The sequence below is a fragment of the Daphnia pulex genome, chromosome 3 (assembly GCF_021134715.1).
Source record: "Daphnia pulex isolate KAP4 chromosome 3, ASM2113471v1".
NCBI lineage: Eukaryota > Metazoa > Arthropoda > Branchiopoda > Diplostraca > Daphniidae > Daphnia > Daphnia pulex.
In genome coordinates, this window is record NC_060019.1 from 8,716,463 (window position 1) to 8,741,265 (window position 24,803).

The 24,803-nt window shown below is 44.4% G+C and overlaps 2 protein-coding genes across 8 annotated transcripts in view; one reads left to right on the top strand and one right to left on the bottom strand.

Moving 5' to 3' along the window:
- Nucleotides 1-8,520, bottom strand: part of LOC124190603 (fibrillin-2-like) — a 36,873-nt gene extending 28,353 nt beyond the window's left edge. For 4 of the 5 annotated variants that reach the window (XM_046583375.1, XM_046583377.1, XM_046583376.1 and 1 more), the window contains exon 1: nucleotides 7,751-8,485. In XM_046583375.1, coding sequence (XP_046439331.1) covers nucleotides 7,751-7,823 — 73 coding nt within the window. In that variant the 5' untranslated portion in view covers nucleotides 7,824-8,485. Of the gene's footprint in view, nucleotides 1-7,750 lie in introns of all 5 variants that reach the window. The other variant, XM_046583374.1, reaches the window with a different exon arrangement.
- The window catches only part of LOC124190604 (protein diaphanous-like), a 52,934-nt gene that overhangs the window by 22,547 nt on the left and 5,584 nt on the right, over nucleotides 1-24,803 (top strand). The window contains exons 2-7 of one of the 3 annotated variants that reach the window (XM_046583379.1): nucleotides 20,549-20,669; nucleotides 20,780-20,876; nucleotides 20,983-21,547; nucleotides 23,933-24,112; nucleotides 24,330-24,431; nucleotides 24,544-24,740. In XM_046583379.1, the coding sequence (XP_046439335.1) occupies nucleotides 21,518-21,547; nucleotides 23,933-24,112; nucleotides 24,330-24,431; nucleotides 24,544-24,740 (509 nt within the window). In that variant the 5' untranslated portion in view covers nucleotides 20,549-20,669; nucleotides 20,780-20,876; nucleotides 20,983-21,517. Of the gene's footprint in view, nucleotides 1-20,548; nucleotides 20,670-20,768; nucleotides 21,548-23,932; nucleotides 24,113-24,329; nucleotides 24,432-24,543; nucleotides 24,741-24,803 lie in introns of all 3 variants that reach the window. The other 2 variants (XM_046583380.1, XM_046583378.1) reach the window with 2 other exon arrangements.

Genomic DNA, 24,803 nt, shown 5'->3' on the forward strand with positions numbered 1-24,803 from the left:
TATTGTCAACCCCATTTTCTTTTTCGTTGAGGATGACAGGGATTTGGGTTGTTATAATGCAAGAGCCGAGTCGTACGAAGATGAATGCGTTTTGTTTCGCCCGTGACATTTGGCCGCGTGCATTGATCGGCGTATACCCTATATTATATTTTCGCCCCATCGACACATTCTGATTTGTGTGTTCTTTTCCTTTTCCGGCGAGGGATATAGATAATAAATCAGTGTAACCCACTAATTATCTCTTCATGACGGGCCGGTGTAATAGTCAACTCGGTAGATTTAGTGCCGACTTAAAAGGAGGGGTTCCCTCCATCTGGTTGTTGTTATTTTGGAATTGGATATATTTTCCATTGCCCTACATTTGATTTTGTATTTTTTGTATTTTTTTTAGTTTGAAATTCAGATCGGGTTAGGTAGTCGCTTGCGTGTCAAATAACCATAGAGTCACACACACACACACATGTGCTTGTTGTGTGTAGCCTGTGGAGAAATATCGTGTGACCTAAAGAAGAAGGAAAAGATCCCAGCGGGAGGTCCAGTCAAAATAGGAAGACAGATTGCCTTTTATTTTTCTTTTCTTTTTGATTCCTTCTCAAGAGACAATTTCAACTTGTGTGTATATTTATTTTTCTCTTTCTTTCCTCTGATTTTTTCTTCTTTTTCTTTCTTGTTTTATGTGGACTGTTAAGTAGCAGGTTCTTTTTTTTTTCTTTATTTCTAAATTCTTTTGCCCATTTTATTTATTTTTAAGTGAAGGGAGAGAAATATTTCCCTGGGTAATAATCGTAACAATAAAAATAACACCTACAGTCGAGAAAATAACCGTCATAAAAAGGGAGGGTGAGAGATGTGCCGTCGTGCCATCAATGTTGATCTCTTTCAAATTCCCCAAAAAGATTTCCCCCTTTTTTTTCTTGGGGGAAAGAAATAACAGCAGTTAACGCATTAACGTCCAACCCCCGCCATCTCACCCCGAAAACAAAAAACAAACAAACACAAAGTTCTTTTTTTTTATCTTCATCAACGTGTCATTTCGTATAAGAAGAAGAAAAAAGAAACAACCTTTCGAGTAAAAGGCTAATGTTTTCTTCTTCTTTCTTCTTGATATATTTTTGGGGGGTTTTTATTTTTCACGTTGATAAGTTTGGACTGGCCCTGTCCCCCCTGGATAACGTAAACTTTTTTTTCCCGAGCTCTTGTTATTTATTTCTTGATTTTCTTTCTCTTTTGCGTGAAATATTCACACGGTCGTCGTTTGTCTTTCTCCTTTATTACTCCGCACTGTCGCCTCTATTTTCACGGGGTTGAAAAATCCTTCCGCACCTTTTTTCTCTCTTCCATCCCTGAAGAAGAAGAAGAAAATGTTTTGAAGCTTTTCCCGGTCTCGTGTCGGGGGACGCAATCCCGAAAACGTTTTAACATGCCACTGTCAAATGACATCTCGTCTCCCATTTTATCATCCTCCTCTTCTTTTTCTTTTTTTTTTTCTTTTGGGTTGGTTGTTGTGTTGTCCTCTTTGGGGGGACTGGGTGCGTGATATTAAAATGCGTGTGTGTGTGGGTCCCGGTAGGCGAGTAGCGACACATTCCTCTCAACTCAACCAAATCCGATCCAATCAAAAAGGACATGACTTTTGATGGGTGCCGCGCTGTCAAAAAGGAAACAAAAAAATTTTTCTTCTTCTTCTCTCGGTCGACTCTCTCGGGTCGAAAATGACACACGCGCTGTGTGGCGAGTGAATATGGCGCGGTGTCTGCCGTCTTCTCTTAAAAATATTAATACAGGACCCGAGTGCTGAGGTGAGGAGTGCCGGAATTTCCTCTTCATCCGCCGGCCAAGTGGAGGGAGGGGAAAAAAAGGAAGGAGGAAACTCTAATGGAAATAATTTGAGCAGATGGCGACCCCAAAAAAAAAATTGAATTTGAATAACAAGAATTCACCTCTCTCTGCTGCTGGAAATTAGACGAGGAGATTCTTTGGCCGGCCCTAGCCTTAGCTGAGGCCCATATCGACTGGGCATTTTAGGGTCCCGTCGTTGCCGTGATCGACGTTCATGGAATTTGAAAGTGACAGCAGCTGCAGCCAGTGAGAGCGAGAGAGGCAAAGAAGAAGAAGGGGCCCAACAAACAAACAAACAGACAGACGAAAAAGGGGCAACAGATAAAGAAGGGAAAACTCTTCTTCTTCTTCTTCTTCGCCTTGGTCGTCGCTTCTCATTACACGGCTATCATGTCGTTTGGAATGTCTGTCCTATCTATAACCTTTGGGGTGTTGTGTTGTTTGCCCCCTCGTCCCTGTCGATTCCATCTCTTCTTCTTCTTTTGCTTTTCGTCTCTGACCCAACGACAATCTCCACCGAGTCCCTTTTCTCCTTCTCCTTCTAATCTTAACCGCCGTCAATGTTTAACTGGGAGAAAAGAGGGAAGAGAAAAAAATCAATTCCCGAAGTTCGGGAATTGGATCCCTTCATTTTCAAGGGGCCACTGGGGGGGATAAAAGGGGAAACACACCGAGGAATTGATGACTTTGCTCCCAAAGTCCTGCTGAATTCTTGATGTAGTTAAAGGCTCTTCTCTCCTCTCTCTCTCTTTCTCTCTCGATTTTTCATACGTGTGTCGTGTTGACTCTGAACGGGCCGGGCCAGCAGAAAAAAAAGGGCTCATTGGTATGTCGAGTGGCGACTGGGCCGCCAGTTTCTGCTGGCTGCAGCAGGAAAACCCCCCACGAAAAAGGGGATTGTAATATATCCCAACTCGTCGACTTGTATAGGCCCCAACTGGCTCTCCGATCCTCCCTCGCAATTGTCAATAGAAACTCACTCGAAAACTGTTTGACGTGTGCCAGCTATTGCTGGACTAACTGAATGTGTCGACTTGTTCAGCTTTTCTCTCTCTCTCTCTCAAGACACACTTGCCCGTCTTGGCCGTCGAGTGTCCCCCCGGACAGTGGCAACACCCCTCGACTTGCACTTGTCCTAATGTCCTGCTGTATAGTCCATTCGTATTTGATATCTATTCACGCTGGCTGGCCGGATGAGATGATGTGAGCGATGGAAAGGAGAAAACCTTTTTTCTTGCGACGCTTTTTGGGCGCGGTCCAAAATGGGCAGTCCCGGACGGATCGTGATCAAGGGACCATTCTGGATGATGACCGAGTCCCTTGGCATCCAGTGACTGGCGTGGTGGAATCTCCCTAGTCAAACAAACGTCTCACACCAACCATCTTCTCTATACAGCGAAGAGGACTTTGTCTGTGGCCATCGATCTCCTCTTCAACCGGCCCAGGCGCTAGGAATAAGTGAACGGTTACGTCACATTCCCCCCTCCATCTTACTTCTTTTTTTTTTTCGCTTATAAAATTCTCTCTCTTTTCTTTTTTTTTTGTTGTATCTTGAAAGGGGGGAATTTCTTTGGTGTTGAAAACTGAACGTTTTCTTGCATCATCCCAGTCATTTTACAATTTTTTTTCTTTCTTTCTTCTTTTGACGTGTCAGTTGTTGTTTCAAACGATAAGGAAGGGTACGTTTGGCTCATTTCCCCATTACGAATTGCCTTGATTGATTGGTGGACGATTAGCGATGGCGGGGCGTAGCTGATGGCGAGCAAGAGAAACGGAACGGGTGAAATAGAAAAGCGTCGGATGAGTGATGACGTCACGGACTCACGCTTATCACACGAACAAGTTCGGGTGCCAAAAAGAACGACCAAAAAGAAGTTTAAACTAGGTCGGTCATTGCCGGTCGTGATCGGGAGTCTTGATCCGAAGGAAAGAGGAATAAAAGGGGAAGCCATCACTCCCATCAGGTAATTTCATATCCCTCGCCGGGGACATGTACATGCACACACATGGCGGCCAGGGCAGGGCATAGGCAAGACCGTATAGACTAGAGGTGGGTGGGTTGCGCGAGCGACAACGCAGCCGGAAATTCCATCCGCATCGACGATTTATTGGGCACCCGAATCAGCTGCGGCCCCCATCACCTGAGATGCTGGCCATTTATTTTCATCGCACGCCTTTTTCTTTTCTCTCTTTTCTTTCTTATCTCTCTACCACGTTGATGATGATCTTCCTCAAATGTTCACATTCGGCTGGCGGAAGGAGCAAAACTTTTTGATCAAGGTCTTGCAACAACATAATTGTTTCAATCCAGCTGGGAAATATAAAGTTTCGCAACAGACGCACAACACACGGCAACGGCATTTTCTTTTTATGTCTAATGTCTTATTCGATGGTGAGGAGGGGGGTTGTTATGGATAGCACCAGCCGGAAAAGAAAAAGTTCCGACATGATCCAGCCAGCCGGCCGGAGGGAGAAAGAGACTCTTATTCCGTTTAGCCTTTGAAGAAAAAAGAAGAAAAAAAAAAGGAGAGAGAGAGCAAATGAAGAGGTGGGATTGTGTAACGTGCACGCCATGGATGGTGGGCCTCCTGTGGATCCTGGTGTTTATTCCCCCCCGTTTTTTCTCCTTCTACATCCACATTTGTTCATTCTTCATTCTTCTCGTCGGACAACAACAACAACACAACAAAAAAAAACCTTCGTGCTAATGGCTATTTAATGCGGCCGATATTTATACGTGAATGTATTTTCTTTCTTTTCTCATTCCCCGGCTACACCACCACCTTCTCGGAAAATAAAAGGGGGGAAGAAAAGGAAAAAAAATATGTGGAATGAGAAAGGAGAGAAGAAAGTGATTTATGGTAACGGTGCGTGAGAAATCCAAAAGGATTCAACATTTTTTCTTTTCTCCCTCGACAAGAGAAACACAAATATTTTTTCGTCTTCCCTGTCGTCGGCCGTGTGTTGTGTTGCCCTGCACTCGTATTTCGTCGTCGTCGTCGTCGGGGTATTAAAGATTTAATTGATTTACGACACGTACTCTCTCTCGTTCTCCGTACTGGTAACTGTGTACATCTCCACGTGTTTATTACCGCCCTGAATCATTGTTCGACGGACGGCAAAGACTGGCACATTACGAGTTGCCGGCCTTTTCTCTCTCGTGAGACGAAAACTTGGCCCGTCTTGTTACGAGGATCGAGAGAAGAAAAGAAAAAAAGAAAAAGCCAAGTCCTTGCATAGGAGAGCGTTAAGGACTGTGCCGGATAATTAGCCGCATTAAAGGCTAATTTGATAGTAGGTTGTGGATGGTATGCGCAGTAGACGTTAGGGCTGCACGCTGGGCTCGGCTCGCGTCTATTTATTAGGGCTCCTAACGATTCTGCTCTTTACCAGCCATCTATCTCGAAAAAGGAACTCGTTAAATTTCTCTTGGCCTTTATTTTGTCTTCCCCCTTTTTCTTGTTTTTTCCTTTTTTCTTTTTGGGTATCCGGCGAGCTGGATTGGATCCATCACGAGATCTCGCAACTGACGCAAATGGACTCGCCGCCGTCCGACTGAAAAATAAGGAACGGAATCCTCGTCTACTTTGCTCTTACGCCATTGGTTAGGGTCCAACAACACACACAACAAACGGGGAATATAAGGGGGGCCCCCCTTCTTATATACCAGCGGGGTCAGTTATATATCTTTTTGTGTGTGTGTTGTGTAACCAAAATGAAAAAATAAAAGAATCTACAAAAGGAGAAGAAAAAAAAGAGACGCAGGTCAATTGTTGGGTGACGGTGGGAGAGTTGCGCGTGCCCATCTGGCTGGCCCGCCTCGCGATGGTGTCGTATTCCCCTCGACATCACCTTTTTTTTTATTTTTATTTTCTTATTCATTTTCTCTGCTGTTCTCTCTCCGACGACGACGACGTGGATATAAAAGAAAAAGAAGAAAAAAGGTCGAAGAAGAAGAACTTAAGCAAACATCACAAATCTCCCGCTTTCTCCGCTCCGGCCCACCAGCAGATTATTTAAAAAAGATGCGCACAGTTTTCTTCTTCTTCTTCTATAAAGAAGAAGAGAATTGCCACACAAAGTGCTGGGCGACCGGCGCGTCTCCTTTTCATGCTTAACAGTGAGCAGTCCCAGCTCAGCTCCGGCTCGGATTTGGTTCACGGGAGGTCGCCCAGCAGAGAGAGTGGCGGAGAAGAAGAAAATGCCCATAATAGAGAGCGCTGGCATGGGGACGGAATATGAACATCCAGCCAGCGGAGGGAAATGAAAATAAAAACCTTAGAGTTGCCATATAGGTATAGTAGGGGCAGCAGCAACAGCAGCTGTATTGAGGTTATGTAGGTACGTAGGGGTTAGTAGTAGTAGTAGTAGTGGTAATAGTACTTTGGGAGTCAGAACGGCCCTGGTCCGTTTTCTTTTTCTTCTTCTTTTTTGTGCACATGATGGCCGATAAAAGATGACAGTCGGCCCACAACAGTGGGGTGCGCAAACACACATAACTGCGTGGAATAACAAAACAACAAACAGACATAGAGGACAGGGAGGAGAGTTGAGAGAAAGTGTGCGAGACATACACACACAGAGAGAGGGACACGTTGACTTTGCCCGGCTGATGTAGCAGCAGCCCAGCAGCCCTCCTACTGTACATCAAGCACGAAATAAAAAAGTTAAAAAAAAAAGACGGGGGATGTCTACATAAACACGGGCCACGCTTTTTTTATTCTTTATTCTTTGACGTCTTTTAAAGTGAAGGGGGGAAATGATTTAAAAAAATATTGAAAAAGGTTTTGTAGCGCTCGCTTGGCAAGGCCATCGAAACTTTTTTCTGTCTGGTGATTTAAGCCTTTTGTCCGGATGTATAATATAACATGGCCGGGGGTATTTGGATAATATCGGACCCATCACCAGCGACTAGCCGGAGAGACTAAATGTATGGGATGTAATACTTTGATGGATAGGACAACACTGTCTGTAGTAGTAGTAGTAGTATAGTGTATAGCGGTGGTGTACTATCGGTGTTTGGTGTAGCCCTTGTAGAGAAAAAAGAAGGGAATAAAATAAAGAAGAAACACAACACCATTCTCATTTATGAATGATTTCATCACGTTTTTCTTTCTTTTTCTATTCCCTTTTTTCTCTCTCTCTCTCTCTCGGGGTGTGGTGCAAAGAAACACAAATAAATAAAGCCCCACAATTTATTGATTCTTCGTATAGTATAGACGGGGTTTATACTATGTTTTTATAGTGCGGGACTATTTATTTCTCTTGGATTTGGTTGGAATTGAAAAAGCAGACAATCTGTTTGCGTGTTGCGGAAAACAAAATGCAAAACAACATTTTCAATTGAATGAAATTTTGTTTTGTTTTTTTTACTTAAAAAAAAATGGAAAAAAATCTTGTTTTTTATTTTCTTTCTTTTTTTGATATCCGGTTTGGCTACTGTTGCCTGAGATTTTGATAACGGCCTTGATTGGAACTTTGGCATCCAAAGGTATTTTTTTTTGGTTTTCACTTCTTTTTTTTGTTACGTATCATTTTCATTTGGTTATGGATAGCACAGTTTGTGAGCTGGGCCATGTTCGACTGCTATACACGCATAGCAGTAGTAGTAGTAGTAGTAGGAGAGTTGAGGAAAAAGACTGGGACGCGGCCGGGCATAATGTTTTCGCTGGTTACATTGTGAAATCACAATTCGACCTGTATATTATACCTGCCCTGATTTCTATCTTGCCCCTCGTCTGGTTTTCGATTATTTTTTTTTTACTCTCAAAATTCATTTCACACGGATTTGAATTTTGTGAAAAACAATTTACAAAAAAAAAAAAAAGTGACTCGACAAACCGTAAAGAGCTCCGCATCGTTTGATCCGATTCATCACAAGGAAGAAGAAGAAAAAGAGATAAAAACTTACCAGCGTTGGTTGAGGGCCAGGCGATGAGGAGGAACCAAAAGGCGATCATCATGACCGATGACGACGGTTTCATGACGATGCGCTGCTTATCGTCGACGTTATGGAAATGCCTTTTGGCTGGGCTGCTTTTGTTTTGACGGTCCCAACTGAGAGGAGCCCAACGGGAAAAAGAAAAAACACGAACGAGTTTTCTTGTTTTCCGTTTGTTTTGTCAACTCTCTCAACCGAAATAATCACTTCTTTGTTTTCCTCGCTCTCGTCTCTATAAAAGAGTCGCGAAAACAAAACGAATCAGATAAAAAATGTTTTTCCTGCGCAGGAAAAAAAGAAAAGCGCCAGGTGAAAATGAGTTTTTAGTTTTTAATTTGAAAAAATTGCTTCAGTCGCGCGATTTTTGTTTTAAATTTCGCGCTCTGAATTCGCAACCCATCCGCCACTTCACGTAAATGAGACCCACTCGCACATCAAGACACACACAAGGAAATCCGCACCTGAAAAAGAAAAACTCTGCGATACGGATAATAACGAAGCGCACAAAAACGGCGGGACTATTTCTATTTTTTGAATTTGACAAATGAACGCGCCGCTAATCGTCGGCGATATTTTTGTTTTTTTTTCAAGAAGAAGAAGAAGTAGAAGAGAAATGGACGTGATGAGATTTGGGTAATTTGTCGATCGAGGAGCGCTGGAGAGAGGTGAAGAAAAGACGGTGGAGGCGCGAGCGATGTCTGGCGCTGACTGAAACCGACTGGCCCTCTGCCACCGTCTCTAAAACGTCCCGGCCGTGCCCCTGCCCTCCTCCTCCCCGCACCAGTGACTCCTCCCTTTCTGCTGTGTACACGCGTCACATGTTGTGTGTGTGTTGCGAGGCCAGCAGCCCAGGCAGCGGCACAGCCAGTTCTCTCCCAGCATACGAGCTCCGATTTGATTTGATGTATTCTATTCGAAATAAATGACGGCCAAATGACAAAAGTCTCGACCAGACGGCAGCAGCGGCGGCCCAGTCTAATATTCTTATTAAGAGAAAATATCCGCCGGCCCGGATCAAGCCGGAGGAGAGAGAAGGACTCTTTTTTTGTTTTGTTTTGTTGTTACTTTGTGTATATTTACAGTCGGATCTGGTTAGCTCATCATCATTCTCTCTCTCTTCTCCGCTCTGTCCGTATGTGACAGCTTGTCAAAAGTACACGGGAAAAGAGTCGAGGCGGCGGCGGCGGGCAGGCCGGCTCGGCCAGAAGATCACACAGCCTCCACTTTTCTCCGTTGTCTTTCTCTCTCTCTGTGAGACTGTTAGTCGAAAAACACACAGAGGATCGGTATATTCTATAAGACACGTCGAAAGAGGCCACTCAATATCATTGACAGGAGTCGGCAGCGGCCAAAGGAGATGAACGATGGATCCATTGATCCGGTATACATACCCACAACCACATTTTCTTTGCCTTTTGCCTTTTGTCGTCGGGGGTTAGAGGTTTCGGTTCAGATGACCGATGATCTCTTCTTCATCTTTTTCTTCTTCTTTTTGATATCGAAAATCAAAAAAAGGTCGGCAATCCCAAACAATCACGGCAGGGTGAGTTTGGGGGGGGGGGGGGGGGGAGAAGAGAAAGAAAGTGAATAACGGAAATCGGCATCTAATGGAGGGGGTTTGATCCTGCAATCTCTTCCGTCATCCCGGCATTTTTTTTTTCTGTGTTGGGTTGTGTGGCCTGAAAGGAAAAAAACAACAAGCCCAGCATCTGTCCACTTAATTCTCCTCTCTGCACTGGTGGTAAGAGGAGAGTTTTGACTTGGTTGCGACAGAAGTCGATGGCGCGTGACGGCCTTTCCGTCCACAAAGGGGAAAAGGGGGGACCTCGGAGAGAGTCGTGATGACATTGCCGAATAGAATAAGATTCACGATATAATACACCCAAGTTGGAATCAAACGGCGACACACGATAGAATGAACGGCCGGGGGGACAGTCGAGCACTTTGTTGTCTTATATTTGCCGTGCCGCATTGTGTGAGGTGATACACACACAATAGTCTTAGCTTGTTGTCTAGCTGTTTATGTTTGTCTTGTCTTTTGAAACGCTTTACGTCACACGCGTACGTACTAAAACAGCAACAACAAAAATGAACATTCTGCTCGATGTCTGCAGACATTCATCATCTTTCCTTCTGTTTTTTCGCACAATTTTTGAATTCATTTTGTCGTGTTTTCCCTTTTTTATTTTATTTTGGCCGAGCTGTCTGACGCAGACGGGACGCCAGGAAGAAAGAAGAAGAGGAGGAGAGTGAAAATGTTTCCGTTTTCCGGACAGCTGCCGAACTGGAAAAAAGAGGGGGGAAAAAAGAATCTCTAGTCTGTGTATAGATTTGTTAGTGCGCTCTTTCACTTTTCTTTTTTCTTTTTTTCCCAGTGAGCATTTATTTATCTATCGATACACTGTCTCACTTTCTCACTCTCTCTGTGTGTGTGTGTGTACACAGAACGTAAATGGCGGGGCGAGTAGAGTCGACTGGGATGGATATCCGTGTCAAAACACTTTTTAGACACACCCCCGCGCTCTTCCTTCCGTACACGTGACGGAGAATAACAAAAACACACGTCAGTCCATATGGGGAGTGGAGGAGGATGGGGGGGGACAGCTTTTGTGTGTGTGTGTAGGAAGCAGGAGGGGGGGATTTGACAGGAATCGCCATTTTTCGTTAATCATTTCCGTATAAAATGCACAGCAGACAGCAGGAGGGGATGACGTTTGCTGGGCCGTTATGCTCCTGATGGTGCGATATGCTTCGTCTTCCGCATGTGCACATCATGGAAAACCTTTTTCCAACTTTATTTTCTTTTTTTTTCCCACCCGCCGACTTGTGTACAGTTTGTTATTTTTTCGTCAATGGCCCTGGACGTTTTTCGCTGCTTCAAGTCAACGCCAGTGCTGTGTGGCCTGGCCTTCGAGCGGCTGCTGCTGCAACACGCTGCCCGTTTCGAATTAAAATGCTAATGAGAAAGCTGCAAGTTCATGAAGCTGTTAATTTGACTGCGTCGAGACATGTAAAGGTCATTTCTCTCTCACTAAATCATCAACATTCTTTTTTCTTCCCTCATCATCACCACCGGAGAAGAAAAAGACAAAAAACGAAACATCTCCATCCATCGATCCATCCAGTTTGGCGTGCCACCTGACCCCGGCCCGACCTGGGCGGTGGGCGTCGCGTCTCCTGTCGCCGCAGTGCATATTGGCACAGCCAACTAAGCTAAGACCACCACCATATTAGAAGCCGATCATGATTATTCCCTGGCAACTTGTTGGTTTCTTTGCCCTTTGGTGATACGCTCGCTCAAACGTTTTGATGGCCACACACACACACGGACTTGTGTGTGTGTCCAACAGCCGTTTTATTATTATTATTTTTTTTTTCATCGACGGCCATCCAGCAGGACTTATTTGGCGGTTGCGACTCTTTAAGGCTCCGATCGGCTGACATAATGGACGGCCAGTGTGACATGTCTCGCTGCCGTTGGAGGTAACCAGCACGTGCCTCTCTCTCTCTCTCTTTTGAGTCGATATACGCTCTCATCTCTTTGATGGGTCTCTCCTGGCCGTTTCCTTCTGCTGCTGCTGCTGCTGCTGCTAACGAAACGGGATATCTCACGCGTCAGCCGTTTAGATTGTTGAATTCTCACGACTTGTTTCCTTTTTTCTTCCTTTTTATACTATCTCCTCTTCTTCTCCCACTGGTTTGTTTGTTTGTTTTTATAACTGGCTGACAGTAACAACAAGGGACTTGGGGTCTTTCGCTGATTATTATTATCGTCTTCGCTACGACCGATGGACGACGACCCCGCGAATTATCATCATGAATTATTGATGGATTTCGGAAACCCCCTCCCGGCAGGGCTCTCGGTCATCTTGGTAACACTGGGATCAAGAAGGAAAATCCTTTTTGCTCCTTGATCATTGCTAAATGCAATAACATTTCAATCTTTCCCCCCCGAGAAGAGTCAAGAACTCAAATAAAAATGCGCTGTCGTAATTCTGATTTATGGTTTGGAAATGTTTTAATTAAACCCCCTTTTTCTGTCTCTCTATTCATTCAACCCACAGACGCGCGGGTCATTTGAAAAATATGTCCATACGCGCAATAATAATATAACCGTCGTGGATAGCGTCGCGTTTTGGTCATCATAAGCGAACGGACAGCGGCGGCAGCAGCGCAACTTTACGGCCGGCTCGTAAAATGAAACAAAAAGCTCATCTGCACGCGACAAAACGGTGTCGAGAGGATCACGACCCAAAACGAGAGAGAGACAGAGAGAATGAAAGAGGAAAACAAAACAAGTTTGTTTCTCTTTTTTTTTACTATAAGCCATACGGGGCCATCCATATGTAATTCGTATACACGTATGTTCGCGTTGGGGGCAAGGGAGTGGCCGCCTCTTTGATGTGACAGCTGACATTTGTCTCTTTATTTCGTTTGATGGGACCCGTTTTTATTTTGTATTTTCGGTAATAGGCTTATATGAGCGACGAATTATACCGACGCCCGGAGAGCTGCTGCACAGATTAGTTGTCCCAGGTAGTATAGCCTACAGTGCGACTGGGAACATTAGACTTTTTCTTTTTTCTTTTTTTCTTTATTTTTACGATTGTCTAGCTGCGCTTCCCCCCTTTCGTTTTTATGGTCACGAAGAGAATCAAGCGAATATTATATTGACTAGGAGAAGAGAGAGAGACAACCCCAGCTGCTGCTCTTTTCTGTTTGTTGTGATTTTTTTCCCACTCACCCGACCAGTTCGCCCCGTCGTCAAATCTCGAAACTAATCGTTTGATTCTCCTCCGCAAGTTTGTCCTTTTTGGGGCGTGGGGGGGTTTCGATGGACCGACTGTCAAAGTGGTTGCAACTTTTTCTCCAGCACAAAACACACAGTCAATTTTGGGCGACAACTTTTTATTTCGCTATCGACAGCCAGTCGAGACTTTCTGATTTTTCACTTTTGAGATTGAACCGTTCAAAAGTTGAACTGGAAGTGGAGTGGCTTTTTTCTTTTTGTTGCGTGGCGTTCACACGTTTGGAAAAAAATGAGGGTAGACACTAACGGTGAATCGGAATCGCCATGATGGCGGTCGTCACTCATCGTCCATCTTATTTTCATCCTCTCCGTTTTCTTCGTGTCAACTTCATTTCGCCCCCTCCCTCACGCCATTGACACAACGGACGTTGACGTGTGTCCAGTCATTCTTTTTTCGGAACAGACTTCTTTTGATGTTCCCATCAGAAATAGAAAAGAAAAGAATATCGATCATTTATTATATCGGTCCGCGTCTTAAAAAAAACAAACAAACAAACAAAAGTTTTATTTTCTCTTCCACATTTGCCGCATCGTCTTTTGTTTTTTCCCGGTGACTTTTTAGTTCGTTCGTCGGGCGGCATTTTTTTCTCATGATATGCCACCAATCATCCATCACCATCATCACGCTCGTCTTCTTCTTCTTCTTCTTCTTTTCCCCTGGAAAATTCTGACGGGGCTTCCACAGCGTTTGTGATGGTGTTGATGTCTCGGATTGCCTCGTCGTCGGCGCTGATGGTCCAGGGGGTTCGACTTTCGTTCACGTCAACAGCTCCCGGGACTGTGTGGCCATCAACCAAATATCGACAGCTTTTTTTTTCTTTTTTTTTCTTTCTTTCTCGGGGGGTAAATCCCGAAATGTTTTTCTTTATTCTTGGTTAGAAAAATTGAGGTCATGACATTTGGTTTGAATTCATCGCACGCGGCCAAACATGTGAAATGAATTACTCATTGGTTTTTTAGGCCCGGCCTATATCATCACCCAAAAAGTGGAGAGAGGGGGGGGGGGGGGTCAACATTTGGTTGGCCGACCTGCCATCTTTTACGGCGTCGTTAAAATTCTGAACGTTTGTCTTTTTTCCTCTGAAGAGAAAATGTTTTTTTTTGTAGAAATGGCGTCGAAGGCCAACAGGGTCGTGTCGCCGATGTTCGCATTTTTATGGACGCCAATAAATATGTAGCAGGCAGATTGTAATCGTATAATAATCCGTTAGTCGATCGATGAATGGCCACACTGGCCCTTTTTTTTTCTAGCTGGCTAGATGGTTACATGCTATAGCATATAGCTGCTAGCTGCTGTCCTATTTATAGAGGAATGGCTCACGCACGTCATTTCAACATTTATACATCATGTAGAGCCCAGGGTATAAACGAAGACTGATAACAGATTGCGCTGTGTTGATAAATCTATTACTATTTTTCTCGGGACATGAATATACAATGTCATTACGATTTGGTGTGTGTGTGTGTGTGTGCATAGCTGGCGGCCTGAAAAAATTTCGGGGTTTTTTGTTTTGTTTTGTTTTATTATGTGATCCTACACTACATTCATTCGCTTATATAATTCACATGAATATTCTAATGGCAAGACAGTTGTCGATGTGCTGTTGTTTTGGGGGCCGGATGATGTTTTTTGATTGTTGATTGTATATTATACACTCCGTGAGTTGCTGCTCCTGCTGCTGCTGCTGGTCGTAGACGTTTTAAATGTGGTGTGAGGTGGATGATTTTTTCGTGGGGGGAAAACGGGACGGAGCGTCACGAACGCGGCTGGGACTTTGATCTGACATGCAATGCCTGATGGCTGGCAATGCACATCATTCATTCATCCATTCCGGGTAAAGAAAAGAAAAGAATAAAGGGAATGAAGAATTTTTGGCCCGGTGATGATGAGAGCAATGATTTGACTGGGCGGATTACATCTTTTCCCGGCAACAAGTGGATATCAACAAAATTATCAACCGTTTCGTGGGTACTACACACAACTCCCGCGCCTCGTTCGTGCATAATCCCCCCCTTCCTCCTGCATGTGGCACAGCCAGCACACACAGCACATCTCTCTCGGTTGATGATGCATAAAAGAGAGTTGCGCGTTGATGATACAAGTCGCGTGTGCGTTGATCTCCGGCCCGTCGGGATAAAGCTAAGCACACACACACCGTAATACCATGGCAGGCAACAACAATGTAACCGATCCGAATCTCATCATCGCTCGGGACCCCCCTGCGGGACCGCGAATAATGTTAATAATAATAATAATAATAATATTTTTGAGAAAAAGAAAAAAAGGAAGAAAACAAGTGAAGGATGTCGTGAGCTGTCATCTCGTCGTTTCTTTTGGCGCATATCCATCGACTGCAACAGCGTGGCTTTTCTTTTTTTGACCGAAAATAATTTTTCTTATCTTCTTTTTCTGTTTGATTTTTCGCACAGTATATCTTTTTTGAGCTGTCGTTGATTCTTTGTTGCCCATATAAATGATGCAGCCAAGTTCTTTTTTTTTCCTATTTTTTATATTTTTTCTATTAACTGATATCTTGATCACGGTCCCCGTTTTGGAACGCCTTTGTGTCGTCTCCTTGTGCCGTGTTGGTTTTTTGTTGTTTTGTACTTTCCCCCCCGGTGAAACGATTTTTGTCCCGCGGTCTAACGGTTTTTTTTCTTTTGGCCTTTTTCTTTTACGAACTGGTAGAATATTATACGAGACCTTAATAGTCGGGTGGCCCCAGCCACCGTCCAAAACGGGGAAAAGTTGGATCTCTTTTTATAGATGCCGTGCGTGCAATGTCTTTACCGGATGGCTAATGGATTAGACCACTCTTTTGGCCGAGTCCTTCGGGACACGCGGACTCTTCCATAGGGCGCTGGTCCCGACGTCGTCGTCGTCCCAGACCCCAGAAGTGTCTCGTCTCATTTCCATCTGTGGTTTTTTTTCCTAGCGCGCACGAGACGTGGTATGCCAAGGACGAATTCTTCTTCTTCTTCTTCTCCTTCACAGCATTGGCAATTAACCCCGGACGTTTCTTCTTCTTCTTCTTCTTCTTAGTGGCTCAATTTTTGTTATGATGACGATAACGACGTTAATGATGATGATGTTGAATCGCCGCGCCATATTTATTCGAAAATCAAGAGAAGGGGGGGGGGGACCTTCTGACTTTTCTGTTTTTTTTCCTTATGATTCCGTGATCGCAATAAATCAGCCGGGCGGTGCCAGTTGAACATTTTTGTTTGATTCAGCCGATTGTTAAGTTTTTTCTGATCTGATCTGACGCCCATAAAATAAAATTAAAAAAACAGATAACAAAACTCTATGTGGGAAATCTCTAAACGTATACGGCACACACACACATTCTAATGTACGGACAGCACGGAGGCCTCTCCTATTTAAAGATCCCACGGGGTAGTAGTAGCTGCTCAGTATCAGCATCCCCCCCTCTTTTTATAATGGACGCATCAAATTATGGCGCTGGAATTTTAGGAAAAAAGACATAACAGTTCATTTGCTGCTGCTGCTGCTGTTCCGACCTCATGTGAATATTCTTTCTGGGCCCAGCACTCACCTGATATTTATACTTAGTAATGCGTATACTATATACATGTACCTCGTTACTCCCATGTCTGGGAGAGCGGTTGTGTGTATATTTATGCGATCGTATCTTATTTCTATTTTTATTTGACGGAAAAAAGGAATTTGTATTCGCCCGACAACCAAAGAGGCTAAATAGTAACTACGCCAGACTAGAGATGCGAGAGTGTAGTAATGAAGACTCTTTAACTGATGGATATATAGTGCAATAAGGAGTCGTTTGCTTCCGTCACCCTTTTTGGGCCGACACGAATTGGACATCGACTGGCAATGGCCGGTTCACCGCGAAGGGTCGTCGCCCGTCCTCAGTCGCCGGATTTATTTGCTTCCATGGGGGCTCATTTTCATCAGGGGAGCCGGGGGATGGCGGCCATCGTTTCCTGAAGTTGACGGTGATGACCCTCTGTCATCCGTATTGATGAGAAAATCCAATCAGGGCCCTTGATTCCGTCCGTTGGTTTCTCTCGCGTTTGCTGTGGACGAGATATTCAACCCCCACCACCACCACCACCGCCACTCGACCGCGCTCTCAGTTAGTGCCAGGGGCAAAAATCCACTCCAATGTAGCGGTGACAAATGACGACGATCGCCGTCACGTCCGCCCAGTGCACAGCAGACGCCACAAGGGCCGTCTCTATTCAGTTATTGCATGTACGGACCTTAAATAGACGTTACTGCGGAGCCCTCTCGTCTCCCCCCCATATCTACTCGACTATACTAAGAAAATGAGTGTAGAGGAAATCAACCAGACGATGCCAGGCTGAGATTTTTTTTCGGTTTCGTCGTGCTGCCCGCCCCGGCGTCTTGTGTTGCCCGGCGACCGCAGATGCGACTCCGCCGACTCGGATCAGTGACACATGACCGCACAGCTGCCGCCGATCACTACCCTAATCATGTGCATACGTAACGCAGCAGTATGACTCTCTCTCTCTCTCACTCGTCTGATTTCTTTGCATGACTAAAAACTGCCGGGATAAAAAAGTTTACAAATGTCATTTCAATTTTTTGGGATGTGACGGAAATCTATCCCGAACTGGAGGTGATGAATCACTTCACCATTTTGATGCGTCACATTTTTTTTTCGTAACAACAACACGGTCGTTTTTTAACCGAGCGCTTTTGATCGGACTGTTGGGAACCCCTCAAAAGTCAAGTGCAGGTTGAAACGTGAGTCGGCCGTGACCCCGAGGATTCGATTCATTTTCGTTTGAAAGGACGACACAAGTATTTCAAGCATTTGAAATCTTTTGTCCTTGTGTCGGCCAACGTGTAACACACTGCGGGGGGAGAGAGGGAGAGAAAGCGATTATTGATGCTGTACATCAATATCTATTGCGACACTTTGGACTAGGGTGCGGACGACTTTGATCAATGATGCAGCTGTGGGCTATTATGAGAGACCCCCACATTTATATAAACTACCCTGTAATACGAACAATCTTCCATGCGATAATGTATAGTTAATTCGAATTCAATTCTACTCAATTGTTATTTATTTTTTGAAAAGTCAACTATTGCCGCTCTTTTTTTTTTTTAAAAAAAAGGAAGATTTCGCTTAGTTGTAGATTGCGCGCCGATTCTCGGAGATGTGCACGGCCGAGAGTCCGTGACTGGTATCTTGATGAGCAGAACGACTTTTTTTTCTCAAACGCGGTTATTCCGGTCGCGGACGGAAAGGAGAAGAAATCCCAGTCAGTACGGCGGACGAAGATTTTTATCATCTCCCCGTGCTGGGCAAGTGGAGGGGGGTGAGGCTGAGGCTGCTGTGCGGTTCGAAATGAAATCACACATCAAAAGAATTTCGATTTTTCAAAACGATAGAAAATCGTTCGCAGCTTCACGCGCTTCACGTCCCGTTATCGTCGTCTCCCCTCCATTGTTACCGTTCGGTAAATAGCCGAGCAATGCGCTGGGCGGGAGCAGGAATCAAAAAAAAAAAAAGAAGGGCTCGCTGATTCAATCTGATCTGATGAAGCAGTCGGCTTACACACAACAATAAGGACCTATATATAGTAGTAAGCTATGAAGAATTCAACCAGCGCGCTCCGATCATCACCGCCTCGAAAGAAACAATCATCATCTCCTTTTCTAGCTCAAATATCATTCCAGCCGATTGTTGGCGGCAGTTTATTTAGATTCTTTCACGTCAACACTTTTCGAGATTTTTGTTTGAATTTTTTTAAATTATTTGATTTTCTTCTATTGTCGCCACTTTTGTCGTTTTCTTCTTTTTTCAACATTTTATTTTCGAGAGAGAGAAAAAATCGAATGTGACAGAAAACAAAAGAAACGAGATTTTCCCCTTTTTCGTCTTGATGGTATACTTTCTGTCAAGAATGGCGAAATCCTTTTTATCAAACAACATCACGTGCTGGCGCCAGTTCTTCGTTCGTTCGCTTTTTTTTTGTTTTGTTTTTCTTTTTCAACTTTGTATCTCTCGGCTGAATCAATACAGTCACGATCGTCCATCGCCAGCGGATGGCTGACACGTGTGTAGCAGCAATAACCATGACGACGAATGATGATGATGATTGGCTGCTTATATTATTTGAAATTGTTTTTTTTTTTCCCTTTAGCTATATACTGTAGTTGGGTGCGCTACCTGTTTTGTTTTTTAAATAATTTAGTACTACCCGTTTCTTTTCTTTTTTTTTAATATTTCAAGGTTCGGACGTCGCTTGCAGCACGCTGAAATCGTTATCGAATCTATCGAGAGGGAAAATTTTTATAATTTTTTAATAAATATTTTCTCAAGCAGAGATGCATCATCTTTGTAATAATGTGATGAAAGCGTTTCGGTGTTTCTCGACAGTCGACAGAAAAACTGGCGAGATTATGCAACCGTTTCCGTATTTTTATTTTTTTTTCTCTCTTCCAGACGGGTTGTTGTGGCACTTGCGGTTGTCCTCGCTCACGCTGCTCGTATGGAAATGCGCGCGTTTGCTAACTTACGTAATCGCTCAAAGATTCCCAAGCAGTGTTTTCTTTAGGGTTTCTTCCCACTCTCTTGCGCCCAGCGGAAACGATTCGATTTAACGGAATGAAGTGGATGTGGCGTGTTATAGACACATATATAAAATCAACTCTGATGATTGCATCAAGTACCAAAATGTGGAATCTGAGCTATAAGTAAAGATTTCAAGCCAAGCCAGTCCGATGAAAAAGGCCAGATAGGGTTTGTCGGGATCTTGTCTACAAATCAGCCGGAAGCTTTTTTCTCTGTACGCATCGAGGGGGGCTCTGAACATTGTTTGTTACGTTGGTGTCTACGTCTCCTAACTCTTTTACTATTTTTCTGCTTTTCTCTTTTCTCTTTTTTCTTCTTCACCAGTGTCATCGTCTAGTCCTAGCTCTCATGGTTCGTAGTATAATGTAACGTCTATAAAAATAAGTCTTTAGTGCATTATAGAGAGACTGGCGGCTGCTGAAGGTCTCCTCTGTGCACGTTGGGGCGGATGCTCTTTCTCTCTGCTCCGTCAAGTCCGTCTCTCTCATCCAGCAGCCGTCAGACGGGTCGGACCTCAACATTATGGACAGCCGACATTTCCGTTTTGCTAGCCGAGTTCGGAGCCAGAAAACGGCCGTGACGGCGACCCAACGAAACAGAAGGACGGAAGGACCAAAGACGAAAAAGGGGTTTTTCCTAATAATGGACGGCCTCTCCTATATTGGAACTCGCTAGGTCTAGGGGCATTTGTGGTGGGGGAGAAACAGCGGTTGTAATCGATATAATAACTCAAGCTAAAGCCAGGCCAAACCCTGGCGTATAGAACTCGCGAGAGAGAGAGAGAGAGAGAGAGAGAGATGGATGTGAGGAGACCCTACTCACTGGCCTGTCTCTCTCTTGAACGTAACAAACTTGTCAAGAATCACTTCTCCGTGTTGTGGCTTCAACCTGGCAATATCGTCGCCCCTTCTCTTTTGATTTTTTCTTTTTCCTTCATCTTCTTATCACACGAGATTTTCTTCTTCTTTCTTTCAAATTTATTTCTATTTCCAGTTGCCCACCTAAAGTCTCCATATCTCAGCGGCAACGAGACGTAAATGACTGTTGTATATGCGAGCCGGCTCGCTCGTCTCTGTTGGCCCTCACTCACATCGAGGGGGAACACAATAATAATAGGTGCTCAGATGGTTGGTTTGCTAGGTCTATAAAGTTGCCTTTTTTTTTATTTTTAAATATATAATAAAGGTGCGGTATTGGCTGGAGGGGGAAGGAAAACAAAGTCATCAAGGGCCCGAACTCTTTTTTTTTGTATTTTATTCCCATCTCACAATCCAAAAATGGGCTGTGTTTTGTTTTTCATTTGTTAAAGAAAATAACAGGTGTAATTGATTTCTGTTTTTTTTTTTCTCTTTGTGTGTAACTTTCCAGTTGAATTGGAACGGATGAAATATCATCTCTGCCGTGCGGATCTCCCTGGACCCAAACAAAACGATTCACGCACCGTCACGTCTGAATTTCCATCGTCGTTGAACATTTTCTTCCCACGTTGGTGAGTGGACTATAATGAAAGCGGCAATTATTTTAACTCTTTTCCTCCCTTTTTTTTTTCTTTATCACGTCATTCATTATGATTATTATTGGACGGGAGGTGCTTGAAAGTGTCGCGCTGCGTGAAGGGAAGCAAACGATTTCGGTCGTTACGCAGTTTGAGCGATCGCTCATTTTCGTCTACTGACAACCACAACGACCGCATCAAGTTTGTAATTTACGAATTTTTTTATTTTAGATTAACCGCCGTTATCAAACTGTATTTTGTTGTTGCGGTTTGATCTCTTTTTGCTTTTTTGAATTTTTAAAAACAGGATTTTGGTGACGTTGACCGGTGCTGCCATCTAGCCGCAGGAATGCGGACCCAGCGCGCGGCGAACGTGTTTGGCACGTAACGGCAACGCCGCAAGAAAGATGGAGTTGTGACTGTTATTTCGAGTTTGCTTTTTCTGACACTGAGCGCTTTCAAACAACTGGCTGGTTTTTGGGTGCTTGCTCGCGCATACGCGAAGCCGAGCTCGAATCAACAGGAGAGTGTGCTCGTTCTCACTTTCGTCCATCGTTTTTTTTTTTCAATTTGGATGTTTTGTAATCGAGTCTGTTCGCCAACTGGGCATCGAAGCAAATCAGTGATTTCTCTCGCGACGCTCCACCAAAGTTTGTGTGTGTTTTCTGGTGACGACGCCTGTTGCTGTCCCCGCCTATCAAGATTTCTGGGAGTTCATCTTGTGACATTAGAGGAGTGATAACCCGTGACCGATGAACTTCTCGCTGGTGTGAAGACCGTTGCTGGAATTTGGCCCTTAACTCTGACAAACTGTCGTCGAACAAAATTCGACCCAGCCAGAAATGTCGAGACAGGACAGGAAGGGCACTTTTGTGAGTATGACAACTAATATCTGCACAAACAAATCCCCACGCACAGCTGTCCACTAAATCCCACCTGTTGAGTGGAGCATCTGTTGTCATTCAGCATTCTGATGGAAGTTTTTCTTTCATCGTGGAGAGAGGGGGTGATGAATGATAGCCATGACATCACACACCTGTGTGGCGGTCTCTCTCTTGTTGTTGTTGGGACGGCCACCCACCTTGTTGGGCAATGGCAACAGCCTTCGCAGCCCTAGTGTGTCAGTCTGGCTTTGGGAATCTGGGGCCACGTCCATGTTTCCTCTGCAGTCAAACATTACCTTGGTGATGCCAGATCAGTGAACTCTCTGAAATAGCCATAAAGAAGAGGACGCCCGTTTTTGAAAAGAGAGAGAGAGAATAGAGAAAAAAAAGAATCAGAAATGAAACAATGCCTGACATGGGTGAGTATAGGTGGGTAGTGAAGTAGTTGGGGAAGGTGGCGAGGCTGGGTGGGGGCCGAAAGAAGGCCACCGACAAGGAGTGGCCACCGTTTTTTTCTCTCTTTTTTCTTTTTCTCGTCTTCTTCTTCTTTTATTTATTTATCTTGTTTCTGATGCGCCTCTGCCAAACGAAAGAGGAGAGCATCTGTTTTGCATGTGTGAGGAGCCAGTGACGTCATTTCCCGAAGAAATCGCGTCGGCCCAACCGCCGTTTTCGGCAAGGTGCCAGTCCCAAGTGAAAAACGAATGCGTTTCCCGGCAAACAAACATTAGATGTGAACGCATCCGGCTGCTGCCGTGGCTGACTCGCATGAGCGGTTTCATTAGTAGAGAAGAATTTCTATTCTTTTTCCTGTCTGTTATTTCCTCGGCTTCTTCATGTTCCACCTACGTGGATGCGTGAAGAAGAGACAGGAAGAAGAAGAAGTAGAAGGAGAGAGAAAAAAGCCTCAAATAATAAAATGAAATGAAATAAAAAGAAAGTCTGTTTATGGGATGGAACTGTGCGGGCCGATGATTCTCTTCTTAGCAGCCGCCGGCGAGGCCAGTCAACGCAGAAAGACCATTTTTATTTTCCGTTTCTTTTTCAAGTATTTTAGCCTTTTTTTTTCGGTCGTGAGCGCGCGCGTGAACGAACCGCGCCGCCTCTTCATCCCGGCCGGTCCTCACACTGGTGCTGGTGTTTCTTTTTTTTTTTTTGTTCGTTTCTTTCCTTTTCGTTTGGTTTTTTGGTCGTGTTGATGTTGTTATTTTTGATTTAGGAAATGGGGGGAGGTTGAATTGAAGAAAGATGGAAATGACGAAATGGGAGGAGACAAAAAGGCCGGCGGTTGTCGGTCCATCAACGGAGAAAAACTTGACGTCCCGTTTAGTACATTTGAGGTCTGTGTGTGTGTGTGTGGATCGCGGTCTGGGTCATCACCTGTGCACCGCGCCGACGTCGTTTTCCAACTTTTGTGGCTTTCACGACGAGAAGAAAGCCAGTCCCTAGACCTAATCGGTTTTGGGACGTTGGCCTCATCTCTCTATCTATCTATCCTTTTTATTTTTATTTTTCCCCTTCCGCGTCTGTACCGACGGGACCAACTAAGGCATACACACTGGGGCGTGTGTTCATTGCCTCGTTTCTTTCCTTTTTTTTTCTTCTTCTTCTCCCATTTTCTATTTTCCATCCAGCGGGATAGTTAGTAACGCAGTGGAGAGAGAGTCCGTAGCCAAAAAGAGCTCTTCTTATATACGCTCGGAAAATGACGATGCGAACAACAACAAGAGGAGGAAATTCGTGGCCGACTTCTTCTTCTTTTTTTCGCAAAAAAGAAAACACATCCCACCATCAACCAATTGGCCCAGCTCGTAGATTCGACATATTTTTCAGTCCCAATCTGACTCTTACATCTGCCCTCTTATGTATGCGGGAATTTTGACTTTTTTCTTTCTTTTCTATTCGTCGGGGTGTACTACACACATAAAACGATGCCAAATATGTGGCCAGTCTGTTGTTCAGGACATTGTTTTGACCTCCTTTTGCCCTTCTCCCGCCTCTCTCTCTTTTTTTCAGACTCTGGGGCCGTTGCTGCTGCTGTCCGATCTCTAATTAAAGCGACGGCACGAACCCCATGGTCATGCCAGCAAAGAAAACAAAACCAAAAACAATCTTTATACTCGCCCGTTGTTCTTTGATCGCTCGCGGAGAAAGGGAAAGGGCGAGACCGGCTTTTGATGTGGATTGCTTGATTTGATTTGATTTCCTTTTTAGCGGTTTGGCTGGGGGTTTTCTTCCTTTGAAAAATGCACTACTTGTCGTACACTCGTTTTTGGTGTTGTTTTGACGTAATAAAAAAGCCCGTGGCCTCATTCTGATTCTGTATTGCGTAATGACTGATTGACTATTTTTGGTTTTGTACTTTACTTTCAGCTGGACAAAATGGGCTTCGGCTGGAACAAGAAGTCGGGACGGGGACAGATGAGTGGCGCCCCTGGCACACTCTCACGTCCGCACTCTGAGGTCGACTTCTCCGAGATGGACGAAAACGCGCACATGGCCGTCGACAATATGAGCGAAGACGAAGTTAACACCGCCTTTGAAAAGATGTTGGTACGTCCTGAATTTTAAACAAATACAACAGCGTAAAAAACATAAAAGTAGTACCGTGTTGAACCAGAAATTCATAACCTCCTTTCTGGTGCCGCCCGGTTTTTATCTAAGTTATATGATTCATCTCTTTATGTTATCTCCGTCATCTCTAATTATGGATGTTTTTTTTGTTTTTTTTTGTTTTTATCTTTTCTTTGTGTTGCCTGGCTGTCTGAAGGATGACATGAACTTATCAGAAGAAAAGAAAGAACCGCTGCGATTGCAGCAAAACCATCGCAAAAAAGAAATGTTGGCCATGCACATGAAGGGCACAGTCCAGGTAACAATTTTGAGTTTTTTTCTTACCTAGTCATTCGACACATTCTTTTCCAATCACAACAACAATCGATATCCTCATTTTCAATTTCTTTCTTGCTCAAATGTCCGTGCAGAAACACCGGAATCGATTCGATACGCCGCAGGATTACATCGTCTATCTGGGCAATCCGGACCTGAGCGTCCACAAGATTTACACGTGCATGGAGTCGCTGAGGATCGCCCTGACCAACAACCCGCTCACCTGGGTCCACGACTTTGTCTGCGAGGGTTTGAATCAAGTTTTGACCATCCTCAACGAATGCTATAGAAGGTAGAGCGTAGGCGCTTTGCATTCAGCGACCGGCTGTTTATCTCTCGCCCCGTATGGAAATGT